This window comes from Aquila chrysaetos, chromosome 3 (genome assembly GCF_900496995.4).
Source record: "Aquila chrysaetos chrysaetos chromosome 3, bAquChr1.4, whole genome shotgun sequence".
Taxonomy (NCBI): Eukaryota; Metazoa; Chordata; class Aves; order Accipitriformes; family Accipitridae; genus Aquila; species Aquila chrysaetos.
This window is the reverse complement of record NC_044006.1, coordinates 67,014,938-67,037,201: the sequence shown is the minus strand read 5'-3', so window position 1 is coordinate 67,037,201 and position 22,264 is coordinate 67,014,938. Positions and strand designations below refer to the sequence as shown.

Here is a 22,264-nt window from a genome sequence, read left to right as displayed (position 1 = left end):
TCTCCTGGGCTGAAGAAAACCCACAAACACAACCAAAAGCAAAGCAAAAGCTTTTCCAAACAGAAGTCTCTGGGAAGGAGGAAGCCAGCCATGAAACATGCAGATATTTAAAATGACACAAGGGCCCCTCTGATACATTTCTAACTCCCTTGAAATCTCTGGCAATGACTCTTGGACATAAATATGCACTTGGGCCAAACACGAGCCATTACTTTTACTCCACGAGACCAACCCAGCAAAGCAATAGCTGTTCTGTGGTTAAATCTCTTATTAAATCCCTTATTGTGTTTTCAGTCCTTCAACAGTTCTACTGGGTTTCCCTGTACATCCTGCAAACACAGTGAAAGTGGGTGTGATTTTGATCTTAATTTATGGGTGGACTTAAAATGAGTTAGGGCTGTCACAGGATGAGATCAGCTACCTCAGTGGGAGATGCAGAGGCTTCTGGCAAACAGGGGTGTGTTGCCAAAATAACAGCCAGGTTTGGAAAACGGGGAGATTTTTCCCAACCAGCTGTGAGTCCTTTCCTCCCTCCCATGATGTGTGTGGGAAGGAAGATGGGGCTGAGTCATGCCCATGCTGGGTCAGGGCAGGAGGGATAGGAGGGGGCATGGGTTGGATGAGGAGTATGGAGCACAGTTTCCTGCATACCTGCATTGCACAATCTTTGGCTAGCTGCACTGAAGAGTTAAAAAATGGAGATAAGCTGTTCAAATAAGGATAAGCCTTTTGACCTAATCACCTTATAACACGTACATGCACATTGCACTTACCAGACGTACTAAACCACACAGAACTTGAGAATTTCCCCAGTGGCTAAACTATCACTTCTGCCTCAGCTGAACTAATTTTGTCAAAAGGATGCATTAAAAAAAAAAAAAAAAGAACATAAAATAGATAAGGGATAAAACAGCCCTCTCCTGACTGAGGAACCTAGAGGACTTTGAAAGGCAATGGTGTGCTCCACTAAAGCATCTGGACCTCCAAACTCTGTAACCCTGACATTGTATTGGTGTCACAGGGGATCCTCCTGAAGAACAATTATCAGAGTCTAAGAGTAAAATAAGGATATAATCCTGTGCAGAACTGGTGGCCCTTAGCACTCACATGCCTCATGAGGATGTGAAGGCACTCAAGACTTTGTGGGATTTTGCTGGGATGAGGCCAGACAGCTGCTGCCTGGCTTGGGGTTAAGGAAGTGAGAGTCAGGGGGATGGAGAATAAAGGACCAGAGACATGGGGTAGGGACAGGGGCTGGGAAGGAGAAGTGGTGGAAGTGAGAGTAGCCCAAAAGATAGCTGGAAACCACAGAGATGCTCACACGACAGGCAGCAGCCTTGTCAGATGGCAGCAATGCCTCCCCGAGGTCTGCTGAGAAGGCAGGAACTCCTGCATGAATGAACAACCCTGTTCTCCTGGCCATCTGCTCCGAACACGATGGCTAGCAAGTGGCGAAGGGGCAGGGCTCCGAGTAAGGGCCATGGATGGCGGGGCTGCATGCACGGGGCCGGAGATGTGAGGGCTGGTTCTCCTGACTCTGCACATTTGTGTGCTCACTGGGTGAGGGAGAGCAGGACGGGAGAGAGTTAAACTTAAAATTTACTGAAAACTTCCTCCCTGGTTTTTAGACATCTTTTACTTAGTCATACACTTTAGTCCACTCTGAGCAGTCTTTGTACAGTGTTAGTTTTCCTAGACAGCTTATATCCACTACTGATCCTTTTTGTGCTCACTGCATATGAAAAAGGAACTGGATTTAAATGCATCAGTTTCTTCATTCTACAAATTCATACTGTGCAGGAAAAAAAGAAGGTATGGGCTAATGGTTTCCTTACAAACAAGTAAACTTTCCTGTTGGTGACCGGCACAATTAGTGATGGGAGAGGGGATCATTTGTCTTGCAGGCAGGTGTTTGCTTACCACTGAGAAGCAGCTGATTGCGCCGGTATGAAGCTGGCAGCTGACCAATGTCTTCTACTCTATGGCTCATTACCCGGGAAAGGTGACCAGTGTGATAGAGGCTTCCCACAATGATGCTGTGCAAGTACATGGGTTCGATGAAGGAGCTGAGGAGAGCACCCTGGAGCCCAAGAATGTTCCATCTGGAAAAGAAATTCAGGAGCAATAAAACACATGGGTGGAGGAATGGCCACAAGAGAACTGCCCTGGGAAAATCAGCAAAGGCCAGCACATGGGTTGGAGGGATGAGGGATGAAACCGTTCCTGTCCCTGTCTTATGATGCATGAAGCACTGCACTGTTAGGTTATTATAAACCCGTGGACTGATTCCTCCTCTACAATCCTTTTAGATTACTGTGATGCCACTGACTTAAGGGATGTATTTCTGTCTTGTGTTACTGCAAACAGAGGCCTTTTGTTGAGAACTGTTCCTTATAGAAGAATTTGCTGTTTGATGAACATTCATTTAGCATGTCTTTAGCAGAATTTTATTTTTTTTCTGCATCTATAATTTTATACCTGCATTGATAGAGCTAAAATGAGTGCTTTTGTTATTCTACCTTTATTTACCATTTATCTTACATTAGTGTCATCCCCTAGTCATACAGCCAAGATAACATGTGACTTAGGTGGCCAAAATTCCCACAAAACTGTTGTGAATAATTTTTGAAAGCCTCACAGGCTGACATTTCCTTGCACAAATGATCATGCAGATATGAAGACATCCATAAGAATCAAATACTGTTCCTGAAGAGAAAAAGAAGAGTTACGCTTTTAGGCAATTTATTTGTAACCAATAGTTTGACCTGCTCTGAAGCGTTCAGAGTGATGGATATGTCTCACCCTGTTGCTGTCTTAAAGGTGCAACAGAGTGATGGTGGAAACCTTGAGGCCTTCAATCTGTTAATGACTCTGAGCTCCATACTACTGCTGTTGGATTAGTTGCCAGAACTGTTCTGCATTTTAATAGCCTCTGAATTTTTACATCAAGCTAAGCACAAATATGACAGGATGCTCACTCTAAACTCTTCAGGGGACAGGTAATTGGTTAAAAAGTGGAAAAATTAAAAAGGGGAAAGAAGTCATCATGCAGTTATCTTCTTGGCAAACCCTTTTAGCTCAGCCCATCTAACAAGAAGTTGTTCCCCATCACCCAAACACTAACATGCTGTCTTACACTTGGATAATATTTTTATATAAGTCAAACGCTGTCAATCTGTTTGAATAGTTTTGAGTTCAGGAGTTCAAACTGAAAACACTTCGGAAAAAGTAGTTTTGGAGAGTGTATTTTGGCTCATTAAAAACCAAAACACCGGCAACATTTGGAACTCCATAGCTGACTAAAGGAAAAGGTAAGAGGTGCCTGCTATTTAAGGCAACATCCAGTGGCTGCCATGCTAAATAATGTGTTTAAAGCACAATCTCCATCAGCAGCAAGCATTATGTAGCTAATTTCTTACATCATTGTTCTTTTCATTAATTAACATTTCTCAACCGTTAGTGCAATTATTGCACTGCCTCCGTGCTGTATGTCTCTTTTCATGATTAATAAGGAGTCATTATATTTCCCTTTCCTGAAGCAGTCAATTAACACGGAATACTTTCCATTAATTACTGAATGTTTAAAACCAGCATGCTGTACCTGGAGAGCAATCTGCTCTAGGAACCTGTGACACCAATTGCTTTAAAAAGTTCTCTTTAAATTTTATTCCAAAAACACAAGCAATTTAGCTGGCTATATTAATTTGCCTCTGAAGCAGGGCTGTGAATGAGAAACATCTTTTAATCTCATGCAAGAAAAGGCAGCCATCTGGCTGCTGAGGATTTCAGAGTCAGACTCTCCCTGTCTCCCTCTGTAAATGCAGGTCATTAAAGTAATGTGTTCATCTACATAAAACTCAAATGGAATATAAAAGGTAATATTTATATACAAACAATTTAGTCCCACAATTTAAACAGTCATTGGTTTTATGAAACATTTACTTTAGTCGATCAGATTTGCATAACTTCATTTGGGGGAAAAAAAATGTGGTCATTCCTGCAAATAACATCACTTTTAAAGGAAAGAACTAGCTGCCTCTTTGAGTAAATATCTTATCATGATGCAAAATTAATAATGCAAGCTTAAGAAATAGAGTTGAATTCAGCTAACAGTACTATGCCTCTGACCAGCTTCTAAGGCGAGTGAAAAAATTAGACAGTGATATCTTTGTCCAGATGGAAACTTGTAAGATATCAGTGTTGTTTTCAACATTTGACATTTCCTTAAAAAAACCTTGTATATTTGATTGAAGGAGAGAAAAAAGCAGCTAAACAGAAAAACAACATATGTTCAACAATATTTGAATTTTAGCAATATGCACATCACAAGAAATCATCTGAGCTTTATTTACCAAAATAGGGGATTGTGTTCAGATCATAAATTACAAAGTAATAATGATTATTTAATTTAAATTCTTTGCAAGGATCCTGTCTTTTCTTTAGAGATATTTCTCTGCCTAATTCTAAATACATTCATCCTAGTGTAAAAAGGGATTTGGATGTCAATGGAATTACATTATGGGGAATCATAGTATAAGCACGATCAGGTCATACCCTACATATTAAAAGCATTTCATAAACATTAAATAATTCTCACAATGCTGCTGTGAGGTAAAACCCCATTTTTATACAACCCGGGGAACCAAGGCAGAAAGGCAACATGATTTACTGAAGTCTGCTGCATTATTTGGAGGCAGAGCTAGAGTCCACGTCTTCTGGATACGATAGTTGTTCCTCAAGACAACCCTGTTTTCCCATCCCAAAAGAAGACCCAGCCAGGTGTAGGGGGAAATGAACTTCTATATCAGCCATGGTGGATTTTGACTTCAAGGTATAAGTAGATACAAGACAAATTGGACAGAGGGGACAGACCAAAAAAACAAGGGAGAAGAAACATAATAAAAGAATACAGGGCACAAGAGCAAGCTGTGCCTGATGGGTAGAAGGTGATGTAAAAAGAGACTGTACCAGAACCAGACAGCATCCTATGGTAGGAAGGGCAGAGAAATCAGAAAAGGTGCTGACACCAAGTAGGCAATATTCGATGGGGACTGCTTGCCAGGTCTTCTTGAGCAATGCCAAGGCTGCTGTTCACCGTGGTGGTGGTGGAGAAACGGGATGAGGGTGATGGCACTGCCACCTGTGTGCTGGCCACTTCCCAGTTTTAGCAGCATCCTTTCAGAGAAGTGGGATGAAAAAGCAGAGAAGGAGCTTTGCTTTCAAGTCTAGCCCAGGTTCGGCAAAGTGTTTGGCCAGTTGTTTCTTTCTGGAAAGCAGCCCCGAGCATGTGCATGAGTCCGACTAAGACAGCACAAGTCCTGCGAAAAGAGGGGTCCTGTGCTGAGCTGGCCAGGACAAGGCCCTTGCACTGCTGCTCTTGTCCTTCAGAGCACAGTAAAAGCACATTAATGATGAGGGAAATTTTTGGTTACTCATTCTGCTTCTGTTCTGTGGATAAAAAGACCTAGCTTGGAGGGCAGCCAGTTCAGTATTTTGCATGAACAATAGATTTAACTGACAAATATTTGGGGGAAGGTCTTTTATCCTGTGGATTGTTCATCCCTTGACCAACACACTTGGCTAATGTACTGACTTGGTCCTTTGATATCTGAACATCTATGGGATTATTTGTAGGTAGATGATAGGGAAAGATCTGTCTGAGCAACAGTGAAACTATCAATAAGGGTGTTCATTTCTGAAGGAGCTATTTCTCTGTAGCCTAATTTAGATCCATGAAAGTAGCTGTGTTCCCATCTGTAACAAAGTGCTCTCTTCAAATGTGGCTTTTCAAAATAAAATTATTATTCAGAGCAATGCAGTGTTACATTTTGGGTCCTCAATATATCAAAGTGACTTTCTTCGCTATGAGGAAATATGCTGGATCATTCTGAATTTTCCTAATTGTGCAAGATTTTAAAGGCTGTTTTCAAGGGCACGCATCTCTCTAATAACTTATATGCTGTGTGCTTTGTAATAACCCTTCCAATAAAGTGAAAATCAACCCACTGCTCCCTTAGTCACAGATCTTATTTTAAAAAACCCAAATCTTCAGCAAGCAGGATCAATAAAACCAAATGTCTCTCCTTTTCACTTAAATATGGGAGCTTTTGGTGCTTTAAATGGAAGGAAAGTATACCCTTCCTTTTGTTCAAACAGCAGATATTACTGCACTGTTTACAAAGACAAAATCCCGCGTCCGGTTTTCAATATAGATAATCCTTGAATAAATATATTTTTGCCTGTTTGTCAATCACAGAAATGCCAGCGACGATCTGGGAGGCATCCCAGAGCAGGCAGCCTTTCTTTAATTAAACGTCATGCTCCCCTGGCCCCAGACGCGGGGCGGGCTGGGGGCGAGCCCCCGCAGAGCCCCCATGCAGCTCCCACGCTCCCGGCAGCCGGGGACCACCGGCGAGGTGTGCAGGAAAATGTGTCCCCAAGTCGTAACCACATCACAGACTCCACACCTGCGTGCTGTAGCATCATCTCACCACACCAAGTTGGTTGCGGTTCCTCCCTAGGACCAAAAGAAATACGGATGATAAAAATACTGAGGAAGGGGCTTGGGGGCAAATCGGTGGGGATGCATAGAGCTGCAGCCTCGCTCAGCTCAGCATGTGGCTCCTCGCCCATTGCTGAGACGTGGTGTGACACCTGGAGTCCCTTCGCCGAGTATTTCCAGCATCGGTTTGCATATAGCATTACTCAAAGCCGAATGCTGACACGCTCCTGCCCTCAAACCCCTTTGAAACTGAGATGTGGAGAAATTCACATGATGCTTCAAAACATCTCAGGGAGCTGTGTCCACCTGCCACTGAAGCTCGGTGAGACTGAAGTGTCTCTTCGGGACCTTTGGAAACCTCACCCCTTAAAAAGCACTGCTGATGAATTTCAAAGCTTATTTTGTTAAGGCTTTACACTTTTTTTTGGTCATTATTAAGAGCTTTAAGTCTTACCTGCTTGGCATGTTGTTAACCTCCTGTACCACAGTTTCTATTACCAATATTTCCAGCTATGCTTCACACAGTATAAATTGTTATTCATGGTGGCCTGTGCTCAGCAGAACACCTGTGGTGTTCCTATTTATATGACCATTTAGCTATTATTGGTTTGGAAACTGGAACTAGTGCATTAGTTTTTGATCTGTATTTTAACAGTAGGTGGTTTATATATGTTTTCTGGAACATACCTCATGGTGAAAGATCGAAATTGAAATCTCAGTCACACAGAAAGGGGTTAAGAGAGAGAATTACAAATCATGTGCACAAATCATCTCTAATTGAAGATCTGGCTGTGTTAATTGACTTTCATTTACATTAATATGCAGCCTTTGAAGTAGCTTTTCTTAAGAGTTACCTTGTCAGGCTCAGTCTTCTGTTAACAATGGCGCTGGTCGACAGGCTAACACTAAAATAGATCTAAGAATGCGAATTTCTAACACTGACTTTTAGTCTTGCATTTTTATATGCTACGTTTAAATACAGCTTAATGTGCTCAAATCATCTTGTAAAATGCTACTTCAGACTCCCACTGCTAAATCCTGAAACAGTGCCTTAAGACTACATTACCTTGCAATACTCTGAACATATTCTCAACAAAGATTTCTTCCTATCCTCTAGCTCTTGGGCCCAAATAATCCACAAACCTTAGCCATGGGGCACGAATAGACAGTCAATGCTGTAATGCAAAGTTTGGAGGTCCTTTGTTACTGTTTGTGTCATTTTACAGGTGAGGTATAATTTAGAGGTTCAGGGTCTTATTTAACCTCTGGGCTTAATGTCACTGTTTTTGTGAAGTACAAGGAAATGGATGACCGTTAACCTGGTGGCAAGAAAATGCACAGTCTTTTACAGGTGACCTTTTGAGAAGCAGTAGTAAGAAAACAATTCTAAGGCCAGAGCTTACGAAACAAACACTGAATTGTGGCTTTTATTTGCTGTATAAAGACAGTGGTTGTGCGGGTTGCTCCCTCCAAATCCTGCAACCTGCAAAGTATGTTCCTCAAGCCTGTACCCTGCAAGGGGACTTCTGAAAGAGCGCAAGTACCACGGCTCATGCATTTACAAGTAAGTCTATACACTATTAATGTGTGTAGATGCAAGTTTGATGCACAGAAGACTGGCATCTCTCCGAAGTAAATACATCAGCTAGATATCCAGTGAGTGTGAACGTGCTCTGCCCTGGCCATAGCATAAGGTCTCCAGTCCCCTTGCTAAGGTCTATAAAGGAAGAGGGTTTGGGGGAAGAGCAGTGAACTGCATAATTCTGTCTCTAATGGAACACCCAGATAAGAACTAATTTTTAAAATAAACCTTAGTTTTGAATGCTTGGACCAAGATCCTCAAAATAATTTGCACAAACATGCTAGTGGAGGTGATATAGGACCTGGGAATGTCTGTTTATGCTAAGGGTCTGCTGTGCCGTGGAGCGCCATGGTGGCCTCCTCCACGTGCTCCGGGCACTATTGCACTGCTCTACCAAACCACAGGCAATGCCAATCGTTAAACCTTTCTGTGCGGCTATTCACAGGAGAGCACCCTGCTGTTTTGGGTAGGTTCATGCTGAGAGAAATAATTGCTCCTGTTTCTCTGCATGGAAGAAGAAGGGACCCAGGTGCTGGTGGTGAGATGTATAAGCTTGGTGAGCTTAGAGCATAGAATAGGAAACTTTATTCAGAAGGGATGTATGTGTTGCCAAATCAGGGGCATGGTGGGCCTAGGGGATGAGCCATGGTAGAAGGAGACTGGCCTGAAGCTCAGACAGTGTTCCCATGAGTCAGAGGACAAAGCGTAGGGAAGGGAAGGTGGTTTCTGTACTCTGTGGCAGCCTCTGAATTCCTCCTGCAAGTCTATGCAGAGGAGTGATGGCCTTGAGTAAGAGAAGTCCATAGTTCTTTCATATTTTGTCCAGTCTTTCATATTTCTTCTGCTGTAGGAATAAGAAGTAGACATTTGGAAATTCTTATTTTATACATGCATGCATTTGGTTGTGTGAACTATCAATCGCCTGCAAATCTGGCATATACGTACACACTTTGTGCGCTGTGGCAAGCCATCAGTGTTGTGCAGCGGAGAGGAGAGGCTCAGCGCTGGGCTGGCTCTGCACAGCTGGAGACCATGTCACTGAAGGGGACACAAACAGAGAGCCGGTGTCCCTGAGGCCCCAGGGCACCAAGGGGGTGCTGGAAATCCCACCTCTACAGCTGATAGGAACCTGGGCACCTCTCAGTCCTCACTGGTCTGAACATTTCTGAGGGTCTGAGACGGAATTTACTGCTGAACTTTCCTAATGTTTGGTTATTGCATTCAGATCCTCAAAGAGGAGCTGAACTCCAGAGATATCCTTGTTTTTTACCTAAATGCATGTGCTTGTGTGTGTGTGCGCATGCCTGTGTGTGGATGTGTATTTATATGTCATTTTCCTTCAAGCATTTGTCTGCTCCTGAACAGCGACTGCAGAGACTCCCACCAGCAGCAGCATTAACTTGGCACTGACCTTCTAATAAGCAAAGGTACTGCTCTTGGGTCCAGCCTTAGTGTGAGAAAGGGAGATGAAAAGAGGTTTAATTTGGCCCATTGTATGAATGGGTTTGCTGTCACAAAAAGCCTAAATTCTCTTAGGTCTGTGATGTCTCTGTTGACATAAAGGTCTTAATATAGGTTATGATGAGCATCAAAAAAATGTTTAATAATGCCATTTTTTCCGCAAACAGCCGATCATTTTCAAAATTATTTTGCTCATGATATTGCTGCTTTTTCACAAGTGTATACAGTGTACATTACAGAGGAAAATGAAGGTCAAAATCTTAGGTGTTAGTGTAATTAATGAGCTATGGGTCTAAAGAACGTGGTTTAATCCTAAAGTCTATGGCACTGAGAGGCTGAACTCACTTCAGCTGCACTGTGAGACTCACAGAAGTTGTGAGTGTAAAAGCTAACACTCTCTTAGGGTGGGTTATTTGGGGATTCACAGAGCCCAAACTTTAAATTTGCACATATAAATGCATAGTTTTTAAAGCCAGAAGGAACCACCAAGATCTAGTCTGACCTCCTTTATAATTCAGTTGCAGAATTTCACCTCGTAATTCCCTGCCTGAGCCAAATAACATGAGTATTCATCCAGAAGTGTTTGTGCTTTAATTCAGTAAGGGAATAGGTATGATACCAGGCTGTTTATCCTGCAATCTCAACACAGCCACAGAGCCCAAATAATGCATACCAAGCATCAAATCCTCTCAAACTTGTGGTGATAGTAATAAAAATTGCTAAATGCCTTTGAATAACAAATAAATCTGATTAAACCACTCTCTGCTTATGGCTATCCTGTGAGCAAGAAAGAACATAAATCGTTAGATACATGATTTATAGAATATTATTCACTTTTCTGAGTAACTCTCTCCGTTCTTGGGTCTTTGATATTCTGATAGCAATGTCCTTTGCAAATAATGCAAAATGATGTATATTTTAGCAGCTACTGGCTAGGTTCTCAAGAGGAAACATTCTCTAATAGCCCAGTGCTCCTGAGGGGCTTTTACAAGCAATAAAATCCAAAGTATACAAGCCAGCTTTTTGTCAAATCTTGCTTACACAAACAGCTTCAGAGACCTTTTTTCTCATTGCAAGACAAGTCCAGATGATGTGCAACTAGCTTCCTGCATCCTGCAGACATTTAAAGACTCAACTGTCTATGTGGTAGAGCAAATATTTGGAGTCTGAAGTGTGGCACAAACCCCACCTACCTACTGATCTCTTCAGTGGGGGCAGGAGAGGGGAAAGAGCCCTCACACAGTAATCTCCTTGTCTACTGAACTCCTTCCCTGCCTGTACTTTCTACGGCCAGAGGCGAAGAAGGCAGAAAACAGCCCTGTATATGCTGAAACAAAGATCAGGTGAAGAAATCTTTGATTTCTCCCCTTTACAGGTGAGGATAATATGGATAAAAATTGATCATAGATCATATTTAATGTGGTAAACTGAAATTTGGGATAAAGTTGATTGAAGATACCATATCCAAACCTCATCTCACCACTCTTTGCCAAGCTCTACATAAAATTTGTAGCAGCTAAAAAACTCCAGCAATGTTTTCACTGGTGGCCAGCCCTGATCGTACCGCTTATTTTCTGCCATGCAAGAGTTTGGTTTTTTTTTTTTTAACGTTTCCTGTGTTATTGGTGCTTTGTTTTCACTAGCACAGTGATTCCCAAACTAGAACTTACGAACCTAACTGAAGTTATACCACAAATATATGTAATTAGGAGCCTGGTGGAAATAAAATTGCAGAACCAGGTCTCACAATGTGACCGTGAGAGAGAAAGGAAGGGAAAGGCATGACCTCCAAGTGCAGCCAGGGTTGTGAACATCTGTAGATAGCCTTGGGCACTCTCTCCAGAAGCTTTCAAATGCTTCACTGCAGTATGTGCCACGTTGATGCCCCCAGCACTCTCTGGACTCCATTTGGCTTTCTCGGTTTCCCTTGTGAAGGGGTATTTTTTTTTTTACGTTCAACTCCATGCTCTCTACTTTATCAACTTTTATTTTTTCTCTTCAAAATCCATGTTTGGGCCCCTCTTGTCTGGTTTCCATCACTTCTAGTTACTGGAGCTGCCTGCACCAGACCCACAAATAACCTTTTCCTCTTCTATGATCATTTCCCATCTCCATCCTTCCCCTTTATTAGGAATGACCATTCCCTCTTCCTTGTAACCTTCATTCATTTCTGAATCTCTGTGCTTTCTTGACCTTTTCTCTTCATCTGCTAATTCAGCAGTTGTTCTATCCATTTTCTCTGTACCAGAGCTCTTAACCTGACCAAGAAGTCCACAGTGCTTGGAAGTGTCCAAACTTCTGAAGCATTTGTAGTGCCACAACACTACCACCATTCCTACAAACATTGCTTTTTCCACCCCTTTTCTCAGCCTCTTTTTAACTATCCCTTACTGGTGAGAGTAAACATTTGCTGTTCAAAGCAGGGAATAATGATTGCTGATTTTTTTTTTTTCTAGGAAAATCCCATGCCAATTTGAGTTACCATGCAAATAAATAATAAAAATTGCAGTAATTCATACGCTATTGCAATAGTAATATCAAAGATGAGAGCTGCAAGACTTTTTTTATCCTGGAAAAACTTTCTGGTAGATTCTTTGTTTCTTCACAGACTTTAATGCTGTTTAGATATGTGGCAACAAGGAAAGGATTCACTGAAAATGCTTAGCAGATGAGCTTGGAGAAAACCCAACTTCTGAGACTGTGCTTTACAGTCAACATCCCCATCAATAGCAAATGTAATACTGTTTGCAGAGCTGATATTTAATTCATTGGTTAATGACATTCAAAACCACAGAGTGCGCAATATTTCCATTCTTAAATGTAAATTTGTTTAGTTTTTTGAGTCCATATGAGTCTGAATTTGGAAAACCCAACAGCATATAAAAGAGTGCAGGAGATCCACTGAAAACAGTTTTGGTTTTTTGTTATCTCTTTATGAATAAATGAAAACATTATAGCAGAAGTTGCTCTTTATCCTTCATACAAAGACAACAGTTGTGATGATTACACTTAGCAGAGGGCGGATTTTGTGACTCTGTTAGTATTTCCATTTGCTAGTTCAGTCATACATTTTTCTGCCAAAATGGCAGGCTTTGCTAAGCTACAGACTAATTTAACTTCAGTAGGTCATCTGGTTAAAGCTAAGAGCAGAATTTATGCATTTGCATCAAACAAAAGCTTTATGCTTTTTTGAAAGATTATGTTTATGTTGGCCTTTAATAATTGGGCCAAATTCTTGACTGGTGTAATTCAACTGAGTTCTTATGCATGATATTCCAGCAGAGCATTTGATCATAACGTTTACATTTTTATAACTATAATGTAATGTATTTTACATGTAGAGCTGCATCTATAGCTAATGCACATAATAGATATATAATTATGAACATAAGTATACATGCTTGTATAGATACATACTAAGAGCATAATAAGTATGCACCTAAATGCACACAGTTTGTTTTCAGTTTGTGATAGACATCATTTGCTGTTAGTTAATGCCCTAAATTGAGAATGGTGAATGTGTTTACAGTTTATGTGCCACCATGGAATAATTATGAAATATTTATTATATGGCAATTATTCTACATAAATATATGTTGTATTTACAGGACAGAGCAGAAACCCACGGAGTGGGCTGTGACATGAAAGTTCTGCAATGACATTCAAAATAGTAGAACTATTCCTAGCAGCTTTTAGGGCACTTTATCCAACAGGGTGCAGACGAGCTAAGTTTATCTGCATGATGGTTGGTTTGCAAGTTTTGGGGTAAATGATCCAATAAGAGCAGAGTGGATGTATTTTATTTGCACACTGAAATTCTATTGGCAAAAATGCTGCAAAAACGGTTTGTATTTTTGTCACACTGTAAAAGGCAACTAACGACCCATGGAGAATTTGGGAAAATGCCCTATTTACATTCCATCCTATTTATATGGTCTGTTTTTGCATACAAAGGAGGTCTTTGTTTCCACAGGATTTGTCAACACCTGCTAGTTATTCCCCACCAGCAACCATAGTCCTCTGCGGCATCAAACTTCATTTCCACATGCAAAGAGTTTTGCGATGTATATACATCAGGTACCTGGCGATTTTGTCTGTACAGGACATGGTGATGAGCTGCTCTCCCAGCAACACGCCGTCCCACGTCTGAGCTGCGTTATGACACCGGACGGGTATGGTTCCTTCTCCAGACTCAATCTTTGTTCGGAGGTGCCCACGGTATTTTCTCACTATGTGCTTGCTGCTGTTCACTGGGCAAAAAAACACAAGAATGGCAATAATTATATGTTTTTAGAAAGAACCTGAGAGGATGCCATAGTTTGCATTTGCAGAACCTCCTGTGGAGGTCCTTTAAATTGGATGCAAAATTAGATGAGATTACAGCCCAAGAAAGAAGCACAGTGGAGAAAAGTATGTGCTCCCTAGCATGGTTGTATTTTCAGATCAATCAAAACTTTCACACAGCACACACTGGGCTCGTGTTCATGTTCTCATTCCCTTACATATTTAAAAAGAACAGAGGTGCTCTGTTTCTGAAAGAAGCAGTACAGTTTCTTGTTTTTAACCCACGCTTAAAGGATTGAGCTGTCAGGGGGTATATTTGGAAAACCTTGATTCAATGAGTGTCATCAAAGACTCACCTGCGTGACGCAGTCCAGTCTAATACTCTAGTGTGATATTCAGTGGCATTTTCTGAATAATTTCAGAACTGAGTTTTTGGTTTGTTATCACAAAATTTCGCTGAAAATTCTCAGAAGCTGAAGTTTTATACTCTAGATGAAAAGCAAATCAAAACTTGCTAGTTATTCATTGCTTGCTTAAATTCCCTCTGTAGTCTCCCTGAAATGAGGTACCCTCCTGCCTTATGTCATACCGATAGCTTTTATGCAATTGCCATCCGTCACTTCAGTGATATTATATATTTAAGTGGAAGGCAGCTGCCTTTGGGGTGGCGTGGGGCAAGCAGCTAATTCACTTGTCCTGTGCTGCAATGAACTTAACTGAGACCTGCAGCTACGCGGTAAGTGCAGAAGATAATGGCATTTCTAAAGTACTTCAGCTTCATTTTTGTGAAAAGAGAAAAACTGAAGTTCATTATCAAAATCACTCTTACCCTCTTTATACAGTTACTTTACCCCTGGGTATTTTGGTTGTAGAAGAACAGCTAAGGAACAACAAGGAAACCCTCTGGGTCTGCTCACTGTCTTACCCTCAGAGGGTTTCACTGGAGGATGCCTTGTCTGTGAAGCAGACCTTACACAGTTTCCCTATAGCTCAAAGGAACATGATGGCCTTTGCTTTCAAGGAAGAGGAGTGTTGCTTCTACAGACATGAGGCCTTTGCCCATATTTCCAACCGTCCTGTGTATTTTTCGATGGCCTGCCCCTCAGCTGGACCAGAAGACTTCTGCTTGTGAAGGTGATGCTCTCAGCAGGCTACGGGGCTGCGTGGGTTCCTGGCACTGGTAACAGTGGGGTATCACAGGCTGTGGAGCTGATCGAACCTCTGGCCGTGAGCAGCTGGCTCCGTGCATGCTCCCCAGCCACCCGCTCTCTCCCTCTGTCATTTTTTACCCTCTTTGCTTTGTATGACTGTTTTCTGTGCTGCGAGCTCTGGTGGAAGCAATTGATTGACTTTGGCTGCTGCCAATGGATGGTTTACAAAAAGGGAATGGGAAAATAAATTGCTTCAGCCCATTGGGATTAGCGGAGGTAGCGAACACGTGTAGAACAACAGAGTCAGCTGTGACCTGCCAGCAGACGGGCGGCTGAGCCCCCACCGATCATTCCTTCGTTTCCTTCCTGCTTTTTTAAAATTTAAGATGGGGATGTGTGTGCCAGCAGCAGGCTGGACCAGGTATCAGTTGGATTGACTGGCCGTGGTTGAAACCAATTCCCACCCAAAACCAGGCTCCATTATATCCGAAATGTTTACAAATACTGTAGGGTTTGTTTGTGCTGCTTCGGGAACTGAGTTTGGGGGAGAGCGGTTATTGCACTGCCATCCCCATTAGCAGCGGTGTCCCAGTGGGGGCTGTGGGGGGTCCTTGTGCCCAGCTGTCACAGAGCACCTTACAGACCGAGACACTGCAGTAACCACCAGACTTGGAGTATTGTGGCTTCTCAAACTTCAGTTCTGAGGGTGTCCTGGTTTCAGCCGGGATAGAGTTAACTGTCTTCCTAGTAGCTGGTACGGTGCTATGTTTTGAGTTCAGTATGAGAAGAATGTTGATAACACTGACGTTTTCAGTTGTTGCTAGTAGTGTTTATACTAAGTCAAGGATTTTTCAGCTTCTCATGCCCAGCCAGCGAGAAAGCTGGAGGGGCACAAGAAGTTGGCACAGGACACAGCCAGGGCACCTGACCCAAACTGGCCAACGGGGTATTCCATACCACGGGACGTCCTGTCCAGTATAGGAACTGGGGGGAGTGGGGGCGGGGAATCGCCGCTCGGGGACTAGCTGGGTGTTGATCAGCGGGTGGTGAGCAATTGCACTGCGCATCATTTGTATATTCCAATCCTTTTATTATTGCTGTTGTCATTTTATTAGTGTTATCGTTATCATTATTAGTTTCTTCTTTTCTGTTCTATTAAACCGTTCTTATCTCAACCCATGAGTTTTACTTCTTTTCCCGATTTTCTCCTTCATCCCACTGGGTGGGGGGGTGTGAGTGAGCGGCTGCGTGGTGCTTAGTTGCTGGCTGGGATTAAACCACGACAGAGGGAAACTGGGAAAAGCCAATGGACGAATAAAAAATTCAATAAGCAAAAATGCCAAAGTCTCAGAAACGTCTCAGATCCCTCTCCCCTCACCTTGCTAAGCTGTGCCAACACTGTAGGAAAACCATTTTCATGCCCATGTGTGCTGATCCCATGTACACCCCTTTTGTTGGGGATGCCTCCTGCAGCATTGTTCAGAGGATGTTCTTTGGATGGGATTAGCTATCTGGGAACTGGTCCATATTTTTCTTGGGACTCTGCAGGGAAACTAATTTTTTAAAAAACTTCAAGCAGTGGTGAGCAGCATTTTTTATTATTAAACAACAGAGTCGTGGGGAAGGTACCATGAAATTTGGACAACAAAAGGAGAAAGTGATCACTTCTGCTTAGCAAACATATCTCACTGAGCAACAGCAAGAAATGTATAGCAAAACCACTTCGCCTTAGTCTGCACACACCGAGAACTGATGGCACAGCAGAGCTAGACCTCTGCCAGGGAAGCAGTGAAGAGTGACTCGAGAGACTATTGCTGTTTCTGCTGGTAGAAAGTTTGACTTTAAGCAAATCAGTTCTGTTTTCCTAAGCTTTCCCGCAGGTATAATGAAGATAATGATGCTTCCTTCTTCTGCAAATTCATTTAAAGGTACTGCTCAAAAACTATTTATGAAAAACAGATGCTATCCTTTCAATAAAGATCTACTACAGGAGTCCACCTGCTGGAAATCCCCCAGGACAAAATGAATTTTTACTGTTTCTTCATCTTTTTTTTTTTAGAAGAATATTTTCTGTTGCTACACCTTTCTCTCTCCATTTCCCATCTCTCCCAACATTCCTCTCACTTTCTCAGCTCCTGCCCTGACCCTCCCCTGTAGGTGCACTGGTGTCCTAGATTGCTCGCTTTTTCAGGCAGTTCACCGTGTTGATACGCCTACATTTTGCACACATGCGAAGGGACATGTAACTGCTAGGGAATTTTAGTGACTGCATGACAAGATAAGCAGCCCCTCATTTATGTGACTTTGATTTCAGTATGTAAATATTACCTAGTGAGGGGCAAAGCATCCCACAATGTGCTGACAGAGATAAGGAGCCTGTTCAGGGGAAGAAAAAGCAGCAGCCCTGCAAACAACTGTTGAGCACTTGGGCAATTTAAGCATAGGCCAACAATTATGGGGGCAGAGGGATCTGAAATAGTTCTGTGAGTTTGGGGGGTCTTCTTATTTGATTTTTTTATTTCTTTATTTGATCTTCTCAGTTTCCCTCAGGACCAAAGGAAGTACAAAGGCCAAAGTACTCCATGTCTGGTTGTTATTGTAGCATCTCAGCCCCGGCCTGCAAGTACCAGAAACTGAATAATAAAGTTTTTAAAAGCATCCAGGAAGTGTGTGCAAGTGCACAGATCATCTCAGTTTCCAAATGCTCGTATTAACTCGGCCCACATGTCACACTTTGCTCCCTGTAATGCGGGCTCTACCCAGGGTGCAGCCAAGCAGACGGCATTAGCTGATAGGATTCAGGCAGCTGTGGCCAGTGTACACTTACCCTGGGATACACTTCCACAGCACTGATAAGGGGTTTTAGCTGCTCAACTGCTATTAAATTCAACGGCTAGGGTGTGACTAAAACCCTGTGCTGTACTGCCTGTCTCAGGCTGCTCACATTACTTGGATAGCCGCACACATGCTCCAATAGATGATCTGTAGCATTTATATAAAATACTAATAACCCCAAGCTCTGAATACTTTCAGATTGACAATGATTAAATAAATCCAGATCTGCAATTGGAACACACTTAGTGGTTTTTTTAGCATGTCATTAAGTAGCGCAGGAAGATATAAATATTGAACAAAGAAAAAGATGAGGCTCCATGTGTTTTGCACTGAAGCTGCAGACAGACTCTAGCATATAAGCTGCTTGCCAGCAGTAAAAAATGCAGTCCACTTGCTGGCACAGCCTGCTATGGATCATTTTAAAGCAGTCTCAGAAATATATTTATTTATGCAACTTAAAGTCACAAACTACAGCCTACTGCTGTTCTGCTGTTCAGTATGATCAAAGCATCAGTGACTATGAGCATTTCTGATCTTTGCTGTGCTGGTTCTCCAACTGCTTAATCTCAACTAATTGCAGGGGAGAAGGCGTCTGAGGATGCCTCTTCAACCAGAACAAAATGTCAATTCAAACCGGAATTGGAAAGGACAAATTTAAAAATCATTTGGAGTGGATTTATGATGTGTGCTACACTCAGATGTGGAAATTACTCCTGAGAGTTCCTAAGATAAAAAGGTGCTGGATTATTAATTATTGGATTATAAATTTACAGAGGTGCTTTTCACTGAAAATCAGTGAAACCCACTGATTTCAAGCCTTGCCCCTTATTTGCATATTTTCTCCAGGACCAGTTCTGGCTCAAATGGTAATGAAAAAAGCCACTCCATATTTATTATTTAGTTGAAGAGTGAAGGGGAAATGGACGGTGATTAAACAGAATCACACGAGTAAGGCTCTGTCTGAAATTTTGCATGACTGCCTCAGAGATTCATTTTCTATTTCCCTGCTTCAGTGGAGGCTGTTCTCTCCTCATGAAGGAAGAAATAAAACAGCCTATCTTGCATTTTTTCAGTGCTGGACCCTCCATTCATCAGCATGGTTATAAAGCTTCCTTAGAGCAGTTTGAAACAAAGGGGTGGACAGAGAAGTGTTAACATCTGACTGCCTTTTTATTTTGATGGTTAGTAGAGATGCATTTTCCTCAAGCAAATGCTGAATAAATGTACAATATTACTATTTCTGAACGTGTTGAAGTGAGCATCATGGCACACTGAATGCTTTGGATGTGTCTCTTTTGCTGGGTAGGGTGGCTGGCCAGATAAATTTCTGCTGCGCTCTGCTTTAGTGACCAGCAGAGAGCGAGGCTAAAATGCAGTGGGCCAGTTTTGAAAGCAAGAAACTTTAGGGATATTCTGAAACAAGTCTGGATTTAGGAAAAAAGAATAGGTCTCCTCACAACTTGCAAAGCTGAATTGTGGCTTCTGAGGGTAGGATTCATCACACTGAGGGCTAGGCAGGTAAAAGCAGTGGTCTTGTCTGAGGGTCCATGCAGCTGCCTCTGCGGCGAGTGCAGGGATGAATCCTTCCCAGGAGGGAACACAAGCACCTGGCTTGCATGGGTTAAAAGTACATTGAGATGAATCCCATAAAGTTGAGATATGACTTTTAAATATAGGCCAGATGGCCTATTGCATCTGAATGGAGCCCCAGGGGAGATCTGCTCACTCCCAGAGCCATGTAGCGCCTACGACATTGTAGCAGAGTTCAGTTCAGATCTGGGGTCTGGACCATATCATTAAGCCCTATACACAAATCTGAACACTGAATATATATTTTATCTGAGAATGTTACAAAACCTGGGACGCCTGTAATTTGTGGTACTGAAATTAACATTTGAAATTGAACTTCTTTACCTTTTCCCTCCTCCCTACATCTTTCCTGGCTGAAATCCTGGCTTTGGACAGCAATCAGATATACCATGACCTGATAAAAGATGTTACCTTCAGCATGTTATTCTTTCTCCTCATCATTAATCTTCAAATAACATTTTTCGATCGTTCTACTTCTTCCATAATTTTTCATCTGCCAATAGTTTCAAGTGATGTACAGACAAGGTGTGAAAGCAAAGGTAATTTGCCCATTCATAGGTTATCTATATGTGGCATTTAATCCAGAAGAAGAATCAGTGATGAGAAAAACTTGAAGTTTGAATCCAAAAGAACAGAAAGGCAATGACTGCATTATTTGTCCTTATCTGTTTTAAGTACATATTAATTAAACTGATTTTTGGTTTGAGCTGCAGTGTTAGAGACAGTAACTGTAGGAAGGGTGTAAGAATGGTACTTCATCATATTAAAGTTCATCACATTAAAGTTCATCACTGGGTTTTTAATGAAAACTCTTCATTTTGGTCCATCAAAATGCCTCCATATATGATCACTGAGGGGCAAAATTTCATCTGTTCAGCTGACATAGCACTTTTACAAAGACTTTTTATTATTTTTGTAGAATAATATGAAATATGTTGAAAGCTCATCCTAGGGATGCGAGAATACCTTTATGAAACTAACTGCTAGAGCAGAGAATGGCACTCTAACACATGAAACTCATTTTGCCATCAGACTAACTTGTAAGTAAGCCCTGATCTCTTAACATGCTTTAATCTCTTGGGACAAAACAAACAAACAAAAAATCTGAGAAGTAGATCAAAGTATGTACCCTACTGTCCTGATTTCAGCTGGGATAGAGTTAATCGTTTTCCTAGTAGCTGGTACAGTGCTATGTTTTTGAGTTTGGTATGAGAAGAATGTTGATAACACTGACGTTTTCAGTTGCTGCTAAGTAGTGTTTAGACTAATGTCAAGGATTTTTCAGCTTCTGATGCCCAGCCAGCAAGAAGGCTGGAGGGGCACAAGAAGTTGGCACAGGACACAGCCAGGGCACCTGACCCAAACTGGCCAAAGGGGTATTCCATATCGTATCGTGTGACGTCACATCTAGTATAGGAACTGGGGGGAATGGGGGCGGGGGGATCGCCGCTCAGGGACTAACTGGGCATTGATCGGCAGGTGGTGAGCAATTGCACTGTGCATCACTTGCATATTCCAATCCTTTCATTATTACTATTGTCATTTTATTACGGTTACCATTATCATTATTAGTTTCTTCTTTTCTGTTCTGTTAAACTGTTCTTATCTCAACCCACGAGTTTTACTTTTTTTTCGATTCCCTCCCCCATCCCACTGGGTGGGGGGCAGTGAGTGAGCGGCTGCGCGGTGCTTAGCTGCTGACTGGGGTTAAACCACGACACCTACAAACTGGTTTTCTGTAATGTCTGTCTTTGAGGAACCCCTGGGATCAAAATGTAACTAGTTAAAATTCTCCTTAAAACAATTTGTTGGCAACAAAGTCATGCACCGTTTCCTCTGAGAGTTACAAATAACTGTTCCAGGCAAGGGGGAATGAGAAGTACTAGGTCAGGCATTGGGAGAGATCCCTCATGCCACCTAAAAACCCAGGCTGCAGACTCCAGCCTGCTCTGGAGTAGTATGTTAAAGCCAAAAGCACAAGATTTATCAGTGGAATTAAGATTCTGTGCATGTGGCAATCAAGGAAAGTACAACTCAGACACTTCAAGATTATTATTTTTAATTACTAATTGCTCCTCTCATCTAAAATCAGATGTGCAATGGTGTTGCTTTGGAAGCTTAGCTGCTCCCGCAGAGCAAAGTCTAGAGACCTGGCAAAGGGCTGCGCTAGTGCTGTGAACTCCGTGGTGGAGAGAACTTCTGCCTCTGAAGCCTTTGTGAGTCTTGTCACCAGTCACAGAGGCACATTAGCTGGTCTCCAGCAATGATCAGCTCATCTTTGACAGCGTGGGGAGCTGCTGCTGGTGCCCAGGTCAGTGGCCGAGCAAAACCAGGGCAGTAGCTAGAGGCTGCATGTGGAGAGCGAGATGCCACATCAGTTGGAGGCCAGCGGGGACCAGTTGTTCACCCACATCCTAAGCTATGCATCATTGTATCTTCTTCCTATTTTTTTTTTTTAATGAAAAATGTTTTCTCTTAAAGCTAGGCTTTGTCTTTTAAATATACTTTGTGTGAAAAATTGTCAACATCACTGGAATTGCCCATTTGGTGACAATTCTCTCCCCTTCCATGTTTTAATCAAAAAGTTTACACAAACACAAAAGGAATGTTATTCATGATAACCTTCTTTCTTTTATCAACAAAACATGCTGTTATTCATGTGGCTTTGGGATGTTTGTTGTTGTTTGGAAATTGAAATCTTCAAGAGTGATTTAAGAAAAATGTTGTGAAAGAAGTCAGCAAAATATGAAAACAGAAAATTAACCCCATGAGACAGAAACAACAGAAATCTTCAATAATATTGACAGATATTCAGCCCCCCGTAATTGGTATGAGCCTAGAGAGGCTATGGTTCCTGCT

The 22,264-nt window shown here is 42.0% G+C and overlaps 1 protein-coding gene across 1 annotated transcript in view; it reads right to left on the bottom strand.

Annotated features, from left to right (window-relative positions):
• ADARB2 (adenosine deaminase RNA specific B2 (inactive)) overlaps positions 1-22,264 on the bottom strand; it is a 325,303-nt gene that overhangs the window by 9,971 nt on the left and 293,068 nt on the right. Inside the window, exons 7-8 of the mRNA XM_030010080.2 lie at positions 13,627-13,795; positions 1,921-2,102 (exon numbers count right to left, since the gene is read on the bottom strand). Of these exons, the coding sequence (XP_029865940.1) occupies positions 1,921-2,102; positions 13,627-13,795 (351 nt within the window). The remainder of the gene's footprint in view (positions 1-1,920; positions 2,103-13,626; positions 13,796-22,264) is intronic.